This window comes from Macadamia integrifolia, chromosome 11, assembly GCF_013358625.1.
Source record: "Macadamia integrifolia cultivar HAES 741 chromosome 11, SCU_Mint_v3, whole genome shotgun sequence".
In the NCBI taxonomy this organism is placed as follows: Eukaryota; Viridiplantae; Streptophyta; class Magnoliopsida; order Proteales; family Proteaceae; genus Macadamia; species Macadamia integrifolia.
In genome coordinates, this window is record NC_056567.1 from 25378496 (window position 1) to 25398347 (window position 19852).

At 38.9% G+C, this 19852-nt stretch overlaps 3 protein-coding genes across 6 annotated transcripts; 2 read left to right on the forward strand and 1 right to left on the reverse strand.

Annotated features, from left to right (window-relative positions):
- Positions 1–260: 260 nt before the first annotated feature.
- LOC122093225 (lanC-like protein GCL2) lies at positions 261–3556 on the forward strand. Its single transcript, XM_042663507.1, has 6 exons — positions 261–496; positions 607–785; positions 862–973; positions 1095–1211; positions 1320–1634; positions 2960–3556. The coding sequence occupies exons 1-6, from the start codon at positions 332–334 to the stop codon at positions 3296–3298; spliced, it is 1227 nt and encodes a 408-aa protein (XP_042519441.1). The 5' UTR covers positions 261–331; the 3' UTR covers positions 3299–3556.
- Positions 3557–5709: 2153 nt separating this feature from the next.
- LOC122092780 lies at positions 5710–15570 on the reverse strand. 4 transcript variants are annotated; one of them, XR_006144310.1, is made up of 7 exons: positions 14968–15570; positions 12044–12279; positions 10981–11151; positions 9709–9924; positions 8370–8537; positions 7718–7950; positions 5710–6159 (listed from the first exon to the last, which is right to left on the reverse strand). XR_006144310.1 is itself a non-coding variant. In XM_042663075.1 (5 exons), the coding sequence occupies exons 1-5, from the start codon at positions 15100–15102 to the stop codon at positions 8456–8458; spliced, it is 840 nt and encodes a 279-aa protein (XP_042519009.1). In that variant the 5' UTR covers positions 15103–15570; the 3' UTR covers positions 7667–8455. The 4 variants fall into 4 exon arrangements, 1 of the variants encoding a protein (XP_042519009.1); XR_006144311.1 differs by lacking the exon at positions 8370–8537 and having other exon boundaries at positions 7718–8330; XR_006144309.1 differs by having other exon boundaries at positions 7718–8537.
- A 1648-nt stretch (positions 15571–17218) lies between these two features.
- LOC122093560 (uncharacterized protein At4g19900-like) lies at positions 17219–19188 on the forward strand. Its single transcript, XM_042663916.1, has one exon. It carries the CDS (start codon positions 17540–17542, stop codon positions 18920–18922), a length of 1383 nt encoding a protein of 460 aa, XP_042519850.1. The 5' UTR covers positions 17219–17539; the 3' UTR covers positions 18923–19188.
- The last annotated feature ends 664 nt before the right edge of the window (positions 19189–19852 follow it).

A 19852-nucleotide genomic window follows, 5' to 3' on the forward strand; every position in this document is an offset into this window, starting at 1 on the left:
AATTTAAGGATTCGGTCAAAAAAGCGGTCAATAAAGTTTATTGGGTTTTTATTTTTTAAATACTGTTTAATTCGGATTCGGTCCGGATTATTCGCGTTTTATATTCTCTTTTGAAAAATCGCGAATTTTATTTTAAATTCGGATTTGGTCAGAATTTTTGATAAAATTCGGTTCGACCGAATAGTTCGCGAATTATTCGTCCGAATTTTTGATAAACTTGGAGGGTATATTTTATGTTCATCTCGACAGCTCTCTATTCTTCTTTCGTGAGAGTTCGATCGATCGATCAGAGTGACTGTGTAGTCTCCAGCGACTGTCTGAGAATTGAGAGATGGCCGACCATTTCTTCCACAATGAAATGCCGGATTTCGTTCCAGAATCGACGGAGGAGACAACCGTCGAAGGTGTCGAGGATTCTCTTTTAAAGCTTCTCTCTCTCCCTTACCCAATTCTCGCTGAGAGATTTAAGCGAGCGGCTTTGGATCTCAAAGAAACGGTACTCAAATTCAAAAACCAAATAGAAAATCTCGATCCCCTTCCTTGAATGTGGAAGAGAGAGAGAGATCCACTAGGTGTTTATGCTTTATTTTTTTGTAATGATTTCAGATAGTTTTGGAGACATGGGGGCTTAGGGGAAGAAGGGTTAAGGACTTCTCACTGTATACGGGCGCTCTTGGGACTGCTTTCTTGCTCCTTCAATCCTTCCAAGTAACTAACAACCGGGACGACCTCAACCTCTGCTCTGATATTGTTAGGGCTTGTGACTCCGCTTCTCGTGGTTCTGGGTACTCTCTCTCTCTCTCTCTTCGATCTCCACGATTCAGCTCATTTAGGTTTTTATATCGTTTGTGGTTATGCCAGTGTTGTGACATTTATATGTGGGCGAGCCGGTGTGTGCGCTCTCGGTGCAGTTGCAGCGAAGCAGGCGGGCGATGAACGATTGCTTGATTACTATATAAATCAGTTTAAGCAGGTAATTTTTGAAATTTATTCTTGTGTCTGTGAACTTGTTTTGAGGAATCATTTGACTTATTAATTAGTTTTTGGATTTTTTCTTTCTCCACTACCCATCAATGTGAATGTGTGGTACACAGATTAAGCTTCCTAAAGATGTCCCGGACGAGTTGTTGTATGGGAGAGCTGGGTTCTTATGGGCTTGTTCGTTCTTGAACAAACACATTGGTGAAGGGACGATTCCTCCCAGCTACACTGTAAGAGTTGTTCATTTGTTCCCCTTTCTGCTTTAGATATCCCATTTGCTTTAGAGAATGGAGCTTTATGGGGGGTTTTGATGAGAAATCTGGGTGGCAAACCTGTAGGGTGTAGTGGTGAATGAGATTATCAAGAGTGGAAGAACATTATCCAAGAATGGTAGCTCGCCTTTGATGTATGAATGGCATGGCAAGAAGTACTGGGGTGCTGCCCATGGATTGGCTGGGATTATGCATGTTTTGATGCACATGCAACTGAAACCAGATGAAGAGGAGGATGTTAGGGGTACTCTTTGCTACATGATTAAGAATCGCTATCCAAGCGGGAATTACCCCTCGAGTGAGGGTAGTGATTCAGATCGTCTTGTGCATTGGTGCCACGGTGCCCCTGGGGTCATCCTCACCCTTGCTAAAGCTGCTGAGGTAATTTTTATCTTTTTTCCATTTTTAATTTTTTTGTGAAGTTCAGGTTGAGGAATCCCTGGATATTCAGAAAGCATAAAAAAGCGTAGTAATTTGTAATTCAATGTCCAAATGATTAAGATGCAATGGGTGCAGCTAAGAATTGCATATATAGCTAATGTGGTTCTGATTTAAACATAAAACCAGTACCAAACATGATCGAATACAGAGTGAAAAATATCAAAATTCAGTTTATGATGTTAAATTCAAACATAACAGATCGGTATATATCAGATTTAGAATAGCCTTCAAATAGCAATAGTCGACCCCTACTTGGAGAAAGACTAGAGAATTTATGCAGCAGATTCAGGAACTGATTTCAGATTAATGATTGGAATACTGATCATGAATGGTTTATGAAATCAGAAGGAGGATCAAACCTGTAGAAAGAAGACTTGATTTCAATAATCCTAGTGTGAGTACGACAACCTTATCTGGACAAAACTGAGATTTGAATGAATGTAGCCAAGTACATACTAGAACAGATTGAGAACTTGGGAAGAAATTGAAGAATGGAATAATAGCACTTGGGTTTCTCCCCCCAACGTATTCATTGGATTCACCCCAAAAGTGTTTGTTGAATTACCATGACAAGGAGCATTCTGAATCACCACAGAGCCAAAGACAATAGCCAAACTTTATTCATCACATTCGTGTACAGTGCCCCTTACGATCTTATACTGAAAACTCAAAAACAGACCCACAACACTAGAAATGAAAGTCCTAATCCAATCCTTAACTAGTAAGGTAACCTACATTGATTAGGAAACTAAAATAATGAAGGAAACTGACTCAAAACAGGACTGGGGTTATAAAAATTAAAATAAAGACATAAAGATGCTTATTTAACTAATCCCGTTTGCTTGGCCTCTACCCATTTTATAGGCCAATTAAAGTGACCCATTAGATCAAAGGCCTAACACATTCATAACTCAACTGAAACTTATTTCCACGATTACTGTGATTTATTTGCAGCAATAGCTTCGTTAGATCCTTCTAAAGCTGGTGCTTTGTGTCTGAAGTCACAAGTCTTTATCGTTGAGGTCTCAAGGAATGGCTATGCATATTAAGTCCCTGAATTTTTTGTCCATGTCCCAGAAGTCGGTTGAGGCCTTACTAGAGTTTCTTTTTAGTCTGCTTTTCCCTTGCTTTTTTTGACTGTAATGAGTCGTTATCTGTCAAGTTAGTCTAAATGTTTTGGTTTTTTTTTTTTTTTTGGCTCATGGAAACTAGACACTATGGTTTTCCTAGTTGTGTTTGCTCACTGACGATGTCATAATGGTCAGGTTTTCGGAGGTGAGGAGTTTCTAAGAGCTGCTGGCGATGGTGGAGAAGTGGTTTGGAACAGAGGTTTGCTTAAGCGGGTTGGGATTTGCCATGGTGTGAGTGGGAATGCATACACATTCCTTGCGCTCTACCGATTGACGGGCAATGTGGAGTTTCTGTACAGGGCTAAAGCCTTTGCATGCTTTCTACTAGACAGGGCTCAGAAGCTTATATCGGAGGGGAAGATGCATGGAGGTGATCGCCCCTACTCACTGTTCGAAGGGATTGGAGGTATGGCCTATCTCTTTTTGGACATGATAGAACCCTCTAAGGCCAGGTTCCCAGCTTATGAGCTCTGAAAAGCCTCCTATCTTTCGAGAAACAGGAATTACAAGTTTGAGAATCTCTTCGTGGAACTTACTTAATAGGTGTAAACTAATACCAAAGTTTTGTAGATTGATGCTGCTGGTAGGTGTCATGGGTCTAAAAGTCTATATCTCTTTCATTTTTTTTTGGGTCTTGGTGTGGTGTAAAACTAATACTGGATATCTCTCTCTTACCCACTATCAATAAAAATGATAATCCTCAGAAGTTCCTCTGTTCACTGCTCTTCGAAATTTCATGTTCATTCAGTCTATTGCCAACATTTGGTATCATACTGTCGTTGTTACCTCAGGCTTGCCACTGTTCTTACCAGCCATGGCCTCAGTGTGTCATGTATTCTTACCAAGGTTTGAGATTTTGATGGGATAGGTATTTCGATCTTTATAATAATCAATTTATCTTGTCAAAATGTAGGCAGATTTTGTTGATATTATAAAAAATTGGTAAAAATTCGGGAAATACAGAGAATTTCGGAATGAAACTTCAGAATTGCTTCGTTTAAAAAGATAAAAAATAAAAACGTGTCTTGATGATTAGATATGAAAAAAAGACAAGAAAAAAAAAAAATGGTAGTTTGGTTTCCGCCCCTAATTTTGCTAGAATAAGCATTCAAACATTGCTCAGATCTAGTGAAAAAACTGAACCAAGATGATAAGTTTTAGGGATGGACTTCTTTCTTGAAATTTCAACAAAAATATTTCTTGGCAATTTGTTGTGGGAGCTTAGCTGAGTTTGGAAGTGCTTTGACCCTCACAAGGATTTGTAGGTTTTTGAACAAATTTGAAGTGTTCTAGCAATTTCGACTCATTTTGCTAATATTGACCATCTCAATTCTAAATTTGATATTTTTTTTTTATATAAAAGAATGTGACATTTTTATTGTTTCAACCAAAATTTCCACATTTCAATGGTTTTTTTAATATTGTATCCTTTATATTTTGCTTGCAATTTTGTTTTGAGATGTGTTGAAACTTTAATATTTTGCCAAGTTTTGATCGAAATTCCAAATGTTGCTTCCTACTGGTTAAAATGTCCCATTTCACTACTGCATTAGGCTGCGTTTCATTTTTTTTTTTCTGCTTATTATTTAGATTTACATCTAATTGGTGAACCTGTGGCTCAATGGTAAAATTGCACTATTGCAACTTCTTGGTTACAGGTTCAAAACTTGGAAACAAACCTCTCCTGAGAAGCCAGGAGGTAAGGTTGCGTATATTTCCCCCTCCGAGACCCTACAGTAGTAGGAGCCTCGTGCATTAGGTTGCTCTTTTTTTTTTTTTTTTTTCGCATCTAATCTGTGGGAACCGACATGTAGTTCAACTTTAACCAACCGAAACTCTTCATGATACTGAGTGTGAAATGTTGGATTTGAATTCTGAATGAGGACTTCAGGAACTAACAACAAATTGACCAACTTGAACATGGCAGTAAACATTATTTTTCATCTTATTCATCTCATCTCTGCTCAAGTACTGAATCAAGGTTCCCATTAAAGACATTGGACATGAAGCTTGAAGACCTTTTGTTTTTGAGACGTGTAAAATCTATTTGATCTTCTTTGAAAGGATATGACACAAGGAATGTGGTGATCAGCGGATTCACCTGGTCTGGGAAAAGAAAAATTTTCATTTTGAAGTGGCTTAGCTTAAGCATCTTAAATTTTTAAATGGAGTTCAATCAAGTGTTGCATTGGTCTCTGGATCTTCCACTGAACCAGGAGGTTAGGAGAGTAATGGATCCAGCAAATGCCATGATCGCTTGATCTTTCCTTAGATTTGGGATTTTACTTCTTGACTGGAGAATTCAGATGTTCTGTTGTACTGTTTTAACATCAAATTGGCCCAAATCTGCCTCAGCAAGGCCAAGTCCCTATAGTCAAGAAAAAAAAAAAAAAATTTAAGAGAAGAGAAGCCTAAAATGTCCCAACAAATTGAATTGCTATTCTGAACCAGTTATCTGCAAGTGAAACCAAACTGTTGTGGCTCTCGAATCTATATCAAGGTTTTTTTTTGGTAAAATATCAAAGGTTAAAGATTTTGGTTTCGATTGGAATATAACACTGGAATAGTTGAAAGGGCATGAAATTAGAGATGTGAATGGATCTTATGCGATCAGATCTGGATATTCTCGGACCAAACATGGATGCAAAAATTTGAATTTTCAATTATCTGTTTACATTACTGACTTGTAACTTCCAAATGGGAATACTGTATAAAATGTTACAATCATATTATATGTATATTAACTAAATATGGTTTATCCTCTAGTATTCTAGACATGAGTTATTCATGCATTTGGAGAATCGTATAGGTCCTATTACTCAATAAACTCCATGGGTGCATTCAGCTTTACTCATTGATTCCTTTTGATTCTGATTGCAAAAAAATGAAAAATGAGAAGAGGATTCCTTTTGATGGAGTACAAGTACACTGATAGATATAAAAAAGGGCATACTAATGCACGAGGCTCTGCCATTGCGGGGTTCGGGGTGGATTATATATTTAACTTTTTGTTGAAATCTGATTATTACATATTTCAAACATCCATGAGATGTCAGTCAATTTTCTAGAAACATCACTGAGAAGTTGAGCAAGTATGCTTCTTGAGGAAGTTTAGGATGAGCTGATTCACCTGATCTGGAAATTGCTACTGAACAAAATGTGTTCCTTCTGGCAAGAATGTTATCTCCAAATCAGGAACATAGTCTTTCACCTTTCCGCTCCTTACGTAGTCCTCCATTCTTGGGAATTTGAGGACACAGTCTTTCTCACCCATGATCAGCAGTGCAGGAACTTGGACTCTTGCATCAGTCAAGTTAAACTCTTCAAGTAAGGCCCTGCATAAAGCCTTAGCTTAAGTGTACAAACGCATGGTTATTACCCAAAAAAAAAGTCCCATGTTTATAGCAAGTTTGTCTTTGTTGTGTCCCAGTAAGATGCCTAAATTAGATCTTCTAGTTTGATTGAGGCCTGAGGAGCCCTTCCAAATATAGTCATAAGACCAAGAGAGAGTGGCGATATAGTTTCACGGACAGAAACATGTTACAGAGTGCTCTTTTCTTCCTTGGTTTGGAATTTGGTGTGATCCCGATCAGCCACCATCTCCTGGCATGGTGTTGTCTTATTTAAAGGTCATATATCCTGCCAAAACTTCATAGTGTGGAGAGCCCTTACTCAATACTCTCCTAACATACCAAGGGGGTAGCTCAGTTGGACCAACCCCCCACAATAAAGAGGCCAAGAGTTCAACTCTCCTTGGGGTCTACCACAGCCTTTTCTCCCACATAGGTGGATCTCCCTTTCCTACTCTTGTTGCTTGTGTTAGAATGCTCCTGAAGATGTTTATCATTTGTTGTCCGACTGCCCTTTTTCCTCTCATATTTAGGGAGGGATGCTCAGCAGATGCTGGCTAGTTAGGAGAAGGCCCCTTGATTTTAAAGGGGAATAGAGATGGGTTAATTGAAGATTCAATGAGAAGTCTTGTTCTAAGTGGGCAAGCTTGTCTTCTGGTAAACTATCTATCTTGTTTGGATGGAGAGGAATTTGAGATGATGGACCAGTAAATCTAAATCTTATCAGCAGATCTAGGACATAGTTGTCACAACGTCAAATCGATCCAAGGCGGTAGAGAGGTGGCTAATCGATTTGGCGATGAATCGCCCGTTGTGGCGTTGCCATGGCGGTCAAATGGCCCATGTGTCATTTTTTATTTTCCCTATTTTCTAAAGTTATTTAGTATGCTACTTTTTTATTTCCCCTATTTTCTGAAGTTATTTAGCATGCTACAAGCCTACAATATATACCCTATAACATATAAAACCAACATTAAGCAACATCAAATCATCAAAAATCAATATAGCCCTATCAAAATCACCCTGCATTTTACAAAAAATCGATCTCCTAGTGAATCAGGCATGACCTGGCGTCCATGGCGGTGCCATGGCGACGCCTATCAGCCAATGGTGACCGTCATTTGTGAGTCACGTAAATTGTAGCACAGCCATGAACTTCTTTTTCCGCCAGGATGCCAAATTGCCGCCTTGGCGACGCCATGACAACTATGATCTAGGACGCTATCTCCTTTGACGTCTGGGGCAAGCTTGATCATCAAGTTGAATGTTGCTTGGACACCCACAGGAATAGGCATGTTGCTCTCTCTTAGGATCTTCTTACCTAATACTTTGACTGATAGAAATACTCCTTGAGGGTGGTTTCTGTTCTCTTGTTCTTTTCATTTTTCTGTTCCTTCTTCCCTCCCCTTTGGGGAGCTTATATGTATTCATTTATGCTCATTGAATCAAATTATTATCCTACATTTAAGTGCTTTTGGAAAAGGATGCAATATAAACAATAGTAGGGTTAGAATAAGTTGAAAGATGGGAGGGATCCTTTTACCTATAGGGGACTTGCAATGGAGTACAGAATCCAGATTTTTCATATAATGATGCATAGACTGCAAGATCTTCCTCAGTGAACCAAGTTGTTAAGAGGAGAAGAGGGATCCACCAGGTCTTCTCCTGATCCTCAGGAGCCATAGGTAGTTCACTTCCTGAAAACAGAATGTAGATGTTCCGCACCACCGTCTTCACATTGAAGGGACCAAAATCTGCTTCGGCTCGTCCAGGTTTCTAAAATGACAAATGCAGGAGTTCAGTTTTTCTTCAAAGAAATGAGAACTAAAGTAACCTGAGAGATGTTGGATCACTGAACTGGGTCAGTGATCAATACTTGTATTCATAGATGGGCCCCAGTGAAAAATTTCTCTCAAACATTTTTGGAAGCGAATATGAAGGGATCTCCAAGGCCAAAAACTGAACACTAACTCCAACAGAAAATAATGGCTTTGTTTCAATTGGTTAGTGCACAGTATATTACTATTTCATAAGAGAAAATCAATCCAATACTGGCCCAGAAGATCTCTTAGGAGAGACCAGTGGGTCTTGATGTTTGAGTCCGGACCCTCTACATGTTTGTCACGTTTGGTGGACATCATCATAGGTTCTGATCACTGCAATGGAAAAAGCAAAAGACAACAGCACCACACTACCTGCCATCTTAAAATGTAGAAGCCTTCAGGAAGGTCACCAACTAATGCAGATGAACGAGAGGGACTGTATGGCACCCCCAATGTTACTACTCCTGAAACTCTCTCTGGGTGAAGAACTGCTTACAAGTAAGCAGGATGGGCTCCAAAATCTTTCCCAACAATGAAAACCTGCACTCATAGTTTAAGGAAACATGGTGGGAAATTGCATATCAATTTTTTGCTTCTTTTTTTTTTTTTTTTTTTTTTTCAGTCAAGCAATGAAATATGTAAGAATGTGAACAGTTTGAACACAACATGTTTTGCCATATCTATTGTTTCCATAAATGTATTCTTATCTTTAAAGGATGATTATATCTCCAAAGCTAGAAGCTATGATGAATAATTCGGTTAACTGATAGTCTAGGTAAAAGTTTCATCTTAGAAGTTCCGATAACCCAAGCTAATTGACAGGAACTTCTTATCAATGATGGATGAAATGAAGCAGCTAACAGTTAGAAGATCAGATGACAAAAAAAACACCCAGACACAAACTGCTTACTTCTTCTTCAAGTTGGTAATTGGTCTAGACTTACCTACAGAATGCTTATAGTGTTCAATGGGGAGTCCAGATTGTAAACTACTTTTCTTTACCACTCCCCCTACATTTCCAGAAAACCTATGGGAGAAATCAGGTACATCTGTTTCCTATGTTCAAGCTTTCTGAAGGGGGGTGGGGAGTGGGTGACAATATTAGCCTTCTCTGTTTTTGGATGTTTCGTTTTGCTATTACAAATAAGATGAAGTTGTACTAAAGGCTCCCAGACAACACAAGGATCTGCCACAGATAAAAGTTGGATGATTTATAAAATAACAACAACCTAAAACTGAGGTCCAGAAAAAAGAGGGAGGGAGGGAGAAATGAAGAGATGAGAAATTAAAGCAAGAGGAGAGAGGCACAGCCCAGCAAGTCAGGAATCTCAGATTGACCTATTTAAAAATATGGGATTTAATGGGGGTTCACAAATTGTGGGCAATAGAGGAAAGAAACAAGTATGGCCAAATATAAATGCTGGAACTTCTAGCGATTTGAAGAAAATGGAAAAAAAGCATCTATAAACCACAATAAAAAAAAAATATATCAAATGCTTAAACGAATCATCGATTCAAACTCCATGAATGTGCAATAAAATTAATTTACAGGACAAGCAGAGTACCATGAATTCATGAAACTATTCAGATTTCTTTGAGATGAAATATGTAATAAAACTAACTGAATAAACACTCCAAGCACGCTTCCTCTCCCCTTCACCCAAAACTCGGAAATGAAACTGGTAGACACAGGTAAAGAATAAATATATACCTTGGGAATGGAGAAAAATTCGAGAATGGCGAGGAGACCTTCAATAAGGTCCTTGAGATGATGCCTTCTCGGCTTCGGGAGGCAGCTGGGAGAGTCCATAGCCTCTGAAATCTGGTGCTATTGCCTGGAATCCGGCATTGGCGACGACGATCATCTGGTGCCTCCACGAATATCATATCTCTGGGAACCCATGTAAGAATAGCACCACTAAGGGGCCTGCAACGAAGGAAATGAAAACGCATCAAATTCCAACCGCGTCCGATATCAGCGACGTGAAGCTTAAGCCCTCTTACATCAACGTACTTGTGCTCTATCTGATCCATTAGTTTTGTTTCTCACCGGAGTTTAAGCAAGTAAGTAGCAAGTAACAAGAACACTGCGAGCGAGTGAGAGAGATTCAGACTCTAGTGGCTCTCGCCATATAAACCTACCAAAAAATTTTAAAAATTTACTTGAACCATATAAATCTAACGGTTTTTATTTGCAGTTAATGGTTAAATGAAAAGATCATTTTACCCATCATGAGTTATTCAACTTAGAAAAACCCAAATTAATTTAAGTAATGGGTGAAGGGATTTACCTTCCCATCTCAAGATCCTTCAACTGAATAGGCAAAAAGAGCAGCCACCCTAAATGAAAAAGATGAAGCAAACGAAGAAGGCCGACGGAGGAGGTTTCTCAGCGAAGAAGATAACCGGCAAGGGGATGGTGGTGGCTGGGTTTGACTAGAATGTTTTCGACCATTGTTGAAGGTGGGTTTAAAAAGGAGAAGGGTATTAGCCATTGTTGAAGGTGGGTTTAAGAAGGAGACATGTTAGTCAAAGAAACGGAAAAGAAGGGTTGGTAGCTATGGTTTATGAAAAAAAAAAAAAGAGAGATAGAAAGATGTTGAGGAGAAAAAGAAGAGAAGAGGGTTTTGGCCAAAGGTAGAATGGAGAAGAAGAGAAAAGAGGAGGGTGGCGGTTGGTTTGAAGAAAGAGAAGAGGGTGAAGAATCATCTGTAATTTCTAGTAGACCAAATTGCGATTAACTGCTTGGGTAATTTCAGCTTTACTCCTGGATTCCTTTTGATTCTGATTTAAAAAAAAAAAAAAAAAATGACGAGGGAATATCCAGAACATTGTTGGATATGTCCTGAATATTTCAGTTTTTGTTGAAATCTGATTCTTACAAATTTCAAGCATCCGTGAGTTGTCAGTCAATCTTCTACAAACATCATTGAGAAGTTGGGTAAGCATGCTTCCTGAGGAAGATTAAGACCAACTGATTCACCTGGTCTGGAAATTGCTCCTGAACAAAATGTGTTTCTTGGGCATGAATGTGGTCTCTAAATCAGGGACATAGTCTTTCACCTTTCCGCTCCTTATGTAGTAGTCTTTTTCACCCATGATCAGCAGTGCAGGAACTTGGACTCTTGCATCAGTCAACTCTTCATGTAAGGTCCTGCATAAAGCATTAGCTTAAGTATACAAGTGCATCATTATCACACAAAAGAAAGTCCTATTTCAGAGTGCTTTTTTCTTCTTTGATTTGGAATTTGGTGTGATCCCAATCACCCATTGTCCCCTTGTGTTGTCTTTTTGATTTAAAGGTCATATACCCACCAAAACTTCGTAGTGTGGAGAGCCCATACTCAAAACTCTCCTAACATAGTCTTTTCTCTAGCATAGGTGGATCTCCTCTTCCTACTCATGTTGCTGCTTGTGTTAGAATGCTCTTGAGGACATTAATCACTTGTTCTTTGTCTGCCCCTTCTCTCATATTTAGGGAGTGATGCTCAGCAGATGCAGGCCAGCTAAGAGAAGGCCCCTTGATTTCAAAGGGGAATAGAGACAGCTTGGTAGAAGATTCATTGGGAACTGGGAAGTCTTGTTGTGAGTACTTGTGACTCGGTGGGCAAACTTGTCTTCTGTGCAACTATCTATGTTGTATGGATGGAGAGGAGTTTGAGAAGATGGATCAGGAAATCTAAATCTTATCCGCAGATCTAGGACGTTATCTCCTTTGACGTCTGGGGCAAGTTTGATCATCATGTTGAATCTTGCTTGGACACCCCAGGAATAGGCATGTTGCTCTCTTAGGATCTTCCTATCTAGTTGTATTTGACTGATAGAAATACTCGAGTGTGGTTTCTGTTCTCTTGTTCTTTTCATTTTTCCATACCTTCTTCCTAACCCCCCTCCTTGGGGAGCTTATATGTATTCATTTGTGCTCATTGCATCAAATTATTATCCATATAAAAAAAGATGTCTACATTTAAGTGTTTTTGGAGGATGCAACAGAAACAATAGTAGGGTCTAATAAGTTGGAAGATGGGATGTGAGGATCCTTTTACCTACAGGGGACTTGCAATGGAGTACAGAATCCAGATTTTTCATATAATGATGCATAAACTGCAAGATCTTCCTCAGTGAACCAAGTTGGTAGAGGAGAAGAAGGATCCACCAAGTCCATGATCTCCAGATCCTCAGCAGCTATAGGTAGTTCGCTTCCTGATAACAGATTGTAGATGCTCCGCACCACTGTCTTCACATTGAAGCGACCAAAATCTGCTTCAGCTCGTCCAGGTTTCTAAAATGACAAATACAGGAAGGATTATAATTTTCTTCGAAGAAATGAAAACCTAAATTAACCTGAAAGATGTTGGATATCTGAATCGAGTTAGTGATCAATACTTTATAGTCAGAGCTGGGTCCTTGTGGAAAATTTCTCCTAAACATTTTGGATTGAACATGAAGGGATCTCCAAGGACAAAATTTGAACACTAATTCCAAGAGCAAATAATGGCTTTGTTTCCATTGATCAGTGCACAATATACAGCTAATTTTGATTAAAAAAAATGAAAAATAAACCCAATATTGGCCCAGAAGATCTCTTAGGAGGGACCAATGGGTCTTGATCATGTTTTGAGTCCTGACCCTCTACATGTTTGTCATGTTTGGTGGCCTCCTCATAGGTTTTGATCACTGCAACTGAAAGTGCAAATGACAATAACACCACATTACCTGCCATCTCAAAATGTAGTAGCCTTCAGGAAGGTCACAAACTAATGTAGATGAATGACAGGGATTGTATCCCCCTAACCCCCCTAATGCAGGAGTAGATTACAAGTAACTAACTCCGCAGTTTATAACCCCAAACAATACAAATAGGAGCAAGAAACAAAGAAATAATACCATCAAATAAACACTCAAGGATACAATACCCATATAGGAGCAAACCAACCCAAAACCTAACCCGATAGGAGAGAGAAAAACCTTCTATAGAGCTGGAGAGAGAAAGGTGTGGCCAGGTTTGTGGGAGTCTGATTGAACTGCACTTTTGGGTGTAGATAGTCCCTAGGGAGGGTACAAAAACCCCCAAAGTTGAGAGGATTTTGACGGTTGGTTGTGAAGTTACAAGCTTCCTTGATTTTTTGACCTATGAGAGAAAACTGTGAAGAACCTTCAAGAACAGCAGTTGAATGCTTCCAACAGTGACTAGGTAAGGATCGTGGGACCCTTATGAGGCCTGGAATACCCTAATTGAAGACCTGGCTGAACAGAGTACAGAAGAGAGAAAGAGAGGAGATCGATCTCTCTCCTATTCCCACTAGGACTGCTGATCGGTAATGATTTCTGGAGACTTTTATCAAAATCTGAACTATACCTCTTGAATGTTACGGAAAATAAAATAAAAAAGAAGAATAAAACAAATGGGGGGTTGAGAAGGGTGAAAGAAAATAAAGGAAGTGGCTATCTCAGCCTGGGCTTCTCACCCACAGCTATCTCAGCTGCTCTAAGCATTTAGTTGCAAACTCTCTTTCATAAATGCAAACTTTCTTTCATTCAAATCTGTCCAATAATGGTACATATGCCTTTCTATTTATAGAGGGAAAGTTTACAATCATACTAATACTAGGAGCTAGTTTCCCAATAGGACTAGACACTCCTACTGCAACTAGGAATTCAAAATAGGACTAGGACTTGACTTTATGACTCAAATATGGAGTAGGACTAGCTAACTAATAGTCCATATAGGACTTTACAACCAACTAATGGCCTAATGGGCCTTTATTGAATTAAATAGCAACTAATTAAACTAATGAATAAAATCTCGTTTTTACCTTCTACTCATATTTTAGACCTATTAAAGTAGCCCATTTCAAAGAAAACCCATGGGATCAAAGGCCCAACACATACATAACACAACCCAAGGCTTATTTGCAATAAAATAAGCCTAAGTGACTTATCTACATCACCCCCCAACCCCCCCCCACCCCCCAAAAAAAAAAAAAAAAAAAAATGTTGCCACTCCTGACACCCTCTCTGGGTGAACTGTGAACAAGTAAGCAGGACGTGCTTCAAAATCTTTCCCAACAATGAAAACCTGCACTCATAGTTTAAGGAAAAATGGTAGGAATTGCACATCAAATTTTTTCTTTTAGTCAAGCAATGAAATGCATAAGAACATGTACAGTTTGAACACAAATGACAGAATCCGCAATGTAAGAGGATCGAGTTTTGCTACATCTAATGTTACCAATAAATCTATTCTTATCTTTAAAGACTGATTCTATCTCCAAACCTAGAAGATAAAATTGTTAATTCCCCCCTTCAGAAACCTTGCACAAAGGAATTGACAGGAACTTCTTATCAAAGATGGATGAAATAAGGCAGATCAGGTGCTAAGCCCTTCAGAAACCTTGCACATAGGAATTGACAGGAACTGCTTATCAAAGATGGATGAAATAAGGCAGATCAGATGCTAAGTAAAACACACAACACAGACTGAAGGGGGGGAATTAACAATTTTAGCTCTCTTGGGATTTGGGTGGATGTTTCTTTTTGGTATTTCAAATAAAATGTTGTACTAAGGTTCCCAGCAAACACAAGGATCTGCCACTGTGGGCTATGGAGGAAAGACACAAGTGTTTCCAAACATAAAAGGTGGAAGTTCTAGAGATTTGAAGGGGGAAAATAAATTAAAAACATTGATAAACCACATCAAAAAAATCAAATGCATAAACGGATCATCGATTCGGACTCCATAACTGTGCACTAAAATTCATTTAGAGGGAAAGCAGAGTACCACTGAGGCCCTAAGAGATGAATTCATGAAGCTACTCAGATTTCTTTGAGATGATACAAATATGTGATAAAATTAACTGAATAATGACCCCAAGCCCCCTTCACCCGGAAATGAGAATTGAAAATTAAACTGAACAGAATAGATTTGAACAATTTGGTCTGATGGGACACAACTAAAGAATAACTATACCTTGGGAATGAAGAAGAAGCCGAATGGCAAGGAGATCTTCAAGAAGAACCTTGAATGAGGCCTTCTTGGGTTTGGGGGGCTGTTGGGAGAGGACATATCCTCTGAACTCCGGCGCCTTTGCCCGGAATCTGGCATTGGCAATGGCAATGACAATCATCTGGTGCCTCCACGAATACCATATCCCCGGAACCCATGTAAGAACACCACCTCTGAGGGGCCTGCAAGTTGCATATAATAGATATACTCAACACACTTGAGCAATCCTCTCCTCCTTACCTCTCCGCCTGATCCCTTTTCCCACCTCTTTACTCAGCGGCACCGGCACCGATGTTAAGGCATGGGACAGGATCAGATTGATATCTCTCTAGAAAGACGAAGAGCGGCAGTGATGGGTGGGGTTTGGGGTTTCTCTTAGTTTTCTTCCCTGAAGAAGACAACGACAATGTCAAATACGTCGACAAGAGGAGGCGGCTTTCATGGTCATCTTCATCACCCTTTAAGTGATCAAGAAGCAGCAGATGTAGTAGAAGCAACCTTCTCATCAGTAGAGCCCAATCTACCTTCTCATTTGTGCTCTTATCCTCTTCGTCACTCTCTTGTAGATGGAAGGGTATATACATGTACATATTTCTCTTTATTTAAAAAAAAAAGAAGTCAACTAAAATAACAAATAAAGAGCTAATAATCTTGAGGTTTTGAAGATTTAACCGGTTCTAGAAAATAAGGAAAAGAGAATTTTGAGACTAAAGATAACTAAGAGACATGGACTCAGAACGAATAGTATCGCGTGGGAGGTGGAGGTCCGATTGCATAAGTTAGGAATGTAAATGGATAATTGAAAATCTAAATTCAGTTTACATTCATATCCTTTTAGGGGTACCTACATTGATCAGGGATTATATAGATCCAATCAAATCACTTTCAATTCGTATTTGATTCATTTATATCTCTATTAGGATGGACATTGGGAATAGTGGAGAGGGCATTGTCGGATTACTGGGGGACAATAATGATTATGGGTGTCTTCGGTTCGCCTCGGTTTTGATTAGGTTGAATTGGTGTTAGTCTACGAGTGAGTGAGTCCAAAACTAATCTATTAAGGAACTATGGTTTTTCGTTAGTTTCGGTCCGATCGATACAGCTTTGGTTTGTTTCAATTTTTTAGTATTAGATTGATACCAGTTTATATTGGTTTGTTTTTCATGCTTGAACCACAATGAATCCGAGTGCCTTGGATTCCATGTTTTAAATTAGATGTGTGAATCTGTTTGGTTTTTATTCGGTTCGGGTTGTAATGGACCCAAACCCAAACTAATATTAAGTTATGATGATATCAATCCATTCGGTTCTTAATTGGTTCTTAATGGTATCCTCCCGAACTCACTCTCCTGTCTCTAGTCAATATTCAGTTGGGTCAAAACTTGATTGGGGTCCTTGGAGAGATGTTTGTGGGGATCTCATGGAAGTATAGATTTAGGTATCGATATTAGATTAATCGTATCGGTTTTATTGTATTGATATCAGTTGAGATTGATATAAATATTCGGCTGATCTAAGATCAGGTATTGTATAGATATGAGGGGTAAGATTGTATATAAAAGAAAATAAGGATAAAAGTGATCGATCCAGACTAATGTGATTGATCTAGGATTGATGTAATCGATACCAATACTGATAACTAAATCCATGCATGAAAGAGAGTGACTAAGGATGTGAATTTGAAACCAAAATCGTTTACCAAAATCGAATTGAACCATTTACATCGAAACCGTAAACCGTTATTAAATGGTTCGATTTTTGTTTTAAAATTGAAATCGTGATTTGATTTTGATTTTAAAATTTAAACCATTGATAAACCGTTATACCGATTAACATATACGTAGTATATTTAAGTCATTCGATGTTAAGTTTATATCTATTCCAATAATAAAAAAAAAAAAGAGCTAACTTTATTATGAAACAACTATTGAAAAAAATATATATAACAATAAATAATTGAATTCAATATTACAATTTACATTCATTTCACATAAAAACTAAAGGTAAAAAAATTATTTGGATAACAAAATTAAAAAATATAAGAAAATCGTTTAAAACAATTTAAACCAAAATCGTTTATAGATAGTTTCGATTTTAATAAATAAATGATTCGATTTTAATTTGATCTAAAAAATTTTATACCGTCTATGTCAGAACCAAACCAATTAACACCACACCCACACCCAAATATGGACATAATCGGTTGCCAACTAGCATGTGCATGTCGTTACGAATACATGACCTATCCACTTCTTCACGATGTCGACCCAACTCCCAAGACAAGCTACTCTCTCTCTCTCTCTTAAATCGACGTATCAAACTGTAGAAATTCTACTACCCAACGCGATTCAGATTTGAATTCCCTTCAAATTAACTAGTAATTTCTTTTCTGCAACTGTTTTACCGCTCGCGTCCGCCATTGAAATGAGTTTTAAGCTTCCCGGCATTTTTGATTCCTGAACAAGAACACGAAGAAGAAGAAGAAGAAAGGAACAGGAGTATGGAAATTCTCAATTAGGAGAAATTAGGCGCAATGGACGCAGATGAAGACACCACCAACCCTTCTCGGCCTTCTTCACTTCCACTACTTCATCATTTCCACCAAATAAAGACTTTTCTTTCCTCTTTCTTTTGCTGTATCCCGACCTCTTTTTTCGTTTTCTTTCTCCTTCTCTTTATGTTCTATAGTGGTGCCAGCAATTTGAGTATCCACGTCCCTCTTCCACCCCCAATCTCTCTGGTATCCCATAGTTTCTTGCCTGAAAATGCAGTCGAAATAGCAGCACCAAACTGGTCTTCTTCCCCCTCTTCTTCGATCATGTACGCAGTCAAGGAAGAAATCCCACGTTCTAAAATGATGACCCATTTGCGTCTTAGGCAGGAATTGGAGTCTTCGCTGCTTCAGTTGAACTCTTCCACCTTCCATAGGCCTAGATCGCTCAAAAGGAGGAGGACCCAGTTCAAGCTTCTTCAGCCCACGGCCATTTCGTCACAATTTTCCAAGAGGGTTAAGGAGTTCTTTCACGGGTCTTCTTTGAATTCTTCCTCTTCTCCATGCAAGGTTCGTTTCTTCATGACTTGGATTTCTTCTTCTTGGGAGTCATTTGGTCCCAGAGAGTTGCTTAGCATAGAGAGCCTTTTTAAGTCACACCCAAATGCTTGTCTGCTCATTGTCTCGAATTCCGTGGACTCCAGAAGAGGAGTTCCACTGCTAAGACCATTCTTGGAGAAAGGCTTTAGGGTGACTGCAATTCCCCCCAATTTTGACTATCTATTCAAGAATACTCCTGCAGAAGCTTGGTTCGATCAGTTAAGGAAGGGGAATGTTGATCCTGGGGGTGTTTCTCTGGGTCAGAACCTCTCCAATTTGCTTAGACTAGCAGTCCTGTACAAATTTGGTGGTGTTTATATCGACACTGATGTTATAATCTTGCAGAGCTTCTCCAATTTGAGAAATGTCATCGGAGCACAGACACTTGACCTTGTAACAGGAAACTGGAGTCGATTGAACAATGCTGTTTTGATATTTGACAGAAATCATCCACTCCTGTTCAAGTTCATAGAGGAATTCGCACTCACCTTTGATGGAAGTAAGTGGGGTCATAATGGCCCTTACCTGGTTTCAAGGGTTGTTTCAAGAGTCACCGGACGACCGGGATTTAACTTCACCGTATTGCCTCCGCCGGCATTTTATCCAGTTGAATGGAGTAGGGTACAGAACCTTTTTCGAAATCCCGGAGATGAAGTATATTCAAAATGGGTATTTGCAAAACTCAGATACATTCGCAGGCAGAGCATGGCTGTTCACCTGTGGAACAAACACAGTAGAAAGCTCAAGGTTGAAGAAGGAAGCATCATTGGTCATATACTGTTGGATTGCTGCATCTTCTGCAATACCACAATGTCAGATTCGTAGGTTTTAAACGGAGGATGAGGCAAATGTGATCAATCTCGTCTACCCTTTTCTTTCCCCTCATTATTCTGTTTGATAATGTGGTTATGAACCCAACTCAGTTCATCCCTCTGTTTCAGTTGTCAAATGAAAAAGAACATGAAGGGGAAAAGAAAATCTTTTTCCTTTAATTGATGCTCTACAACAATGTAAAGAATCTGGATTCTCTTTTCCAAGTTAAGTTTAAGCACTGTCCCATTGCAAAATATGATAAATAACGTACAGGAATTTAATACAGCATTTCTGAAATTCTGCGTCACTTGAAGCCAATTATTGACACAATTCCATGGATTATTATCTTGCACTTGGTAAGGAAAGTGAGCTGTTGGCATTGGTTGTGCTTTTCATGTTTGAAACATATAGATCCAGATCCTTTGTTCCTCTCGACTACTAAGCTGTCTGTACCTGCTCACATTGAGTAATCTCTACTTGTTTCAATTCCTGTTAACCTCCCCCCCCCCCCCCCCCCCCTTACCACAATTTTATCACCCCTCGTCATTGTTGGAATACCAGGTTTTCCAACTTGGACTCTCTGTCAACAAAACTAGGTGATTTGGGCGAGTCAAACCTGGTTAGGACAAGTCATTTTTTTTTTTTCAATTTTTAAAATACGATAAACATACATCAATCATGTATTTGGTAGTTGCTTTAGAAAAAATTACTGAAGCCACAAGTGACTTAGGAAGACTCGGACCAAGTCTTATTACTTTCTTTTTACTCAACTCCGATGGCTCGCTCAAGTCAAGATCTGATTTTCCACCAACGCCTTGCCTATGAATCAGCACAACCCCTACCTAGTAGTCATGTCTTTGGTAGTTGCTTCTTTTTCTTTCTTCTTCTTCTTCTTCTTTCTTTCTTTCTTTCTTTCTTTCTTTCTTTCTTTTTCTTTTTTTT

What these genes read in the sequence shown, in the direction of transcription:
- LOC122093225 (XM_042663507.1), top strand. Translation starts at nt 332, where the DNA reads ATGGCCGACCATTTCTTCCACAATGAAATGCCGGATTTCGTTCCAGAA. An exon ending in CGATTCCTCCCAGCTACACT is followed by an intron (nt 1,212 to 1,319) that starts GTAAGAGTTGTT and finishes GCAAACCTGTAG; the next exon opens with GGTGTAGTGGTGAATGAGAT. An exon ending in CCCTTGCTAAAGCTGCTGAG is followed by an intron (nt 1,635 to 2,959) that starts GTAATTTTTATC and finishes CATAATGGTCAG; the next exon opens with GTTTTCGGAGGTGAGGAGTT.
- LOC122092780 (XM_042663075.1), bottom strand. Translation starts at nt 15,102, where the DNA reads ATGCCAGATTCCGGGCAAAGGCGCCGGAGTTCAGAGGATATGTCCTCT. An exon ending in GCTTCTTCTTCATTCCCAAG is followed by an intron (nt 12,280 to 14,967) that starts GTATAGTTATTC and finishes TTGTCATTTTAG; the next exon opens with AAACCTGGACGAGCTGAAGC. An exon ending in CCATTGCAAGTCCCCTGTAG is followed by an intron (nt 11,152 to 12,043) that starts GTAAAAGGATCC and finishes TGCTTTATGCAG; the next exon opens with GACCTTACATGAAGAGTTGA.
- LOC122093560 (XM_042663916.1), top strand. Translation starts at nt 17,540, where the DNA reads ATGGACGCAGATGAAGACACCACCAACCCTTCTCGGCCTTCTTCACTT.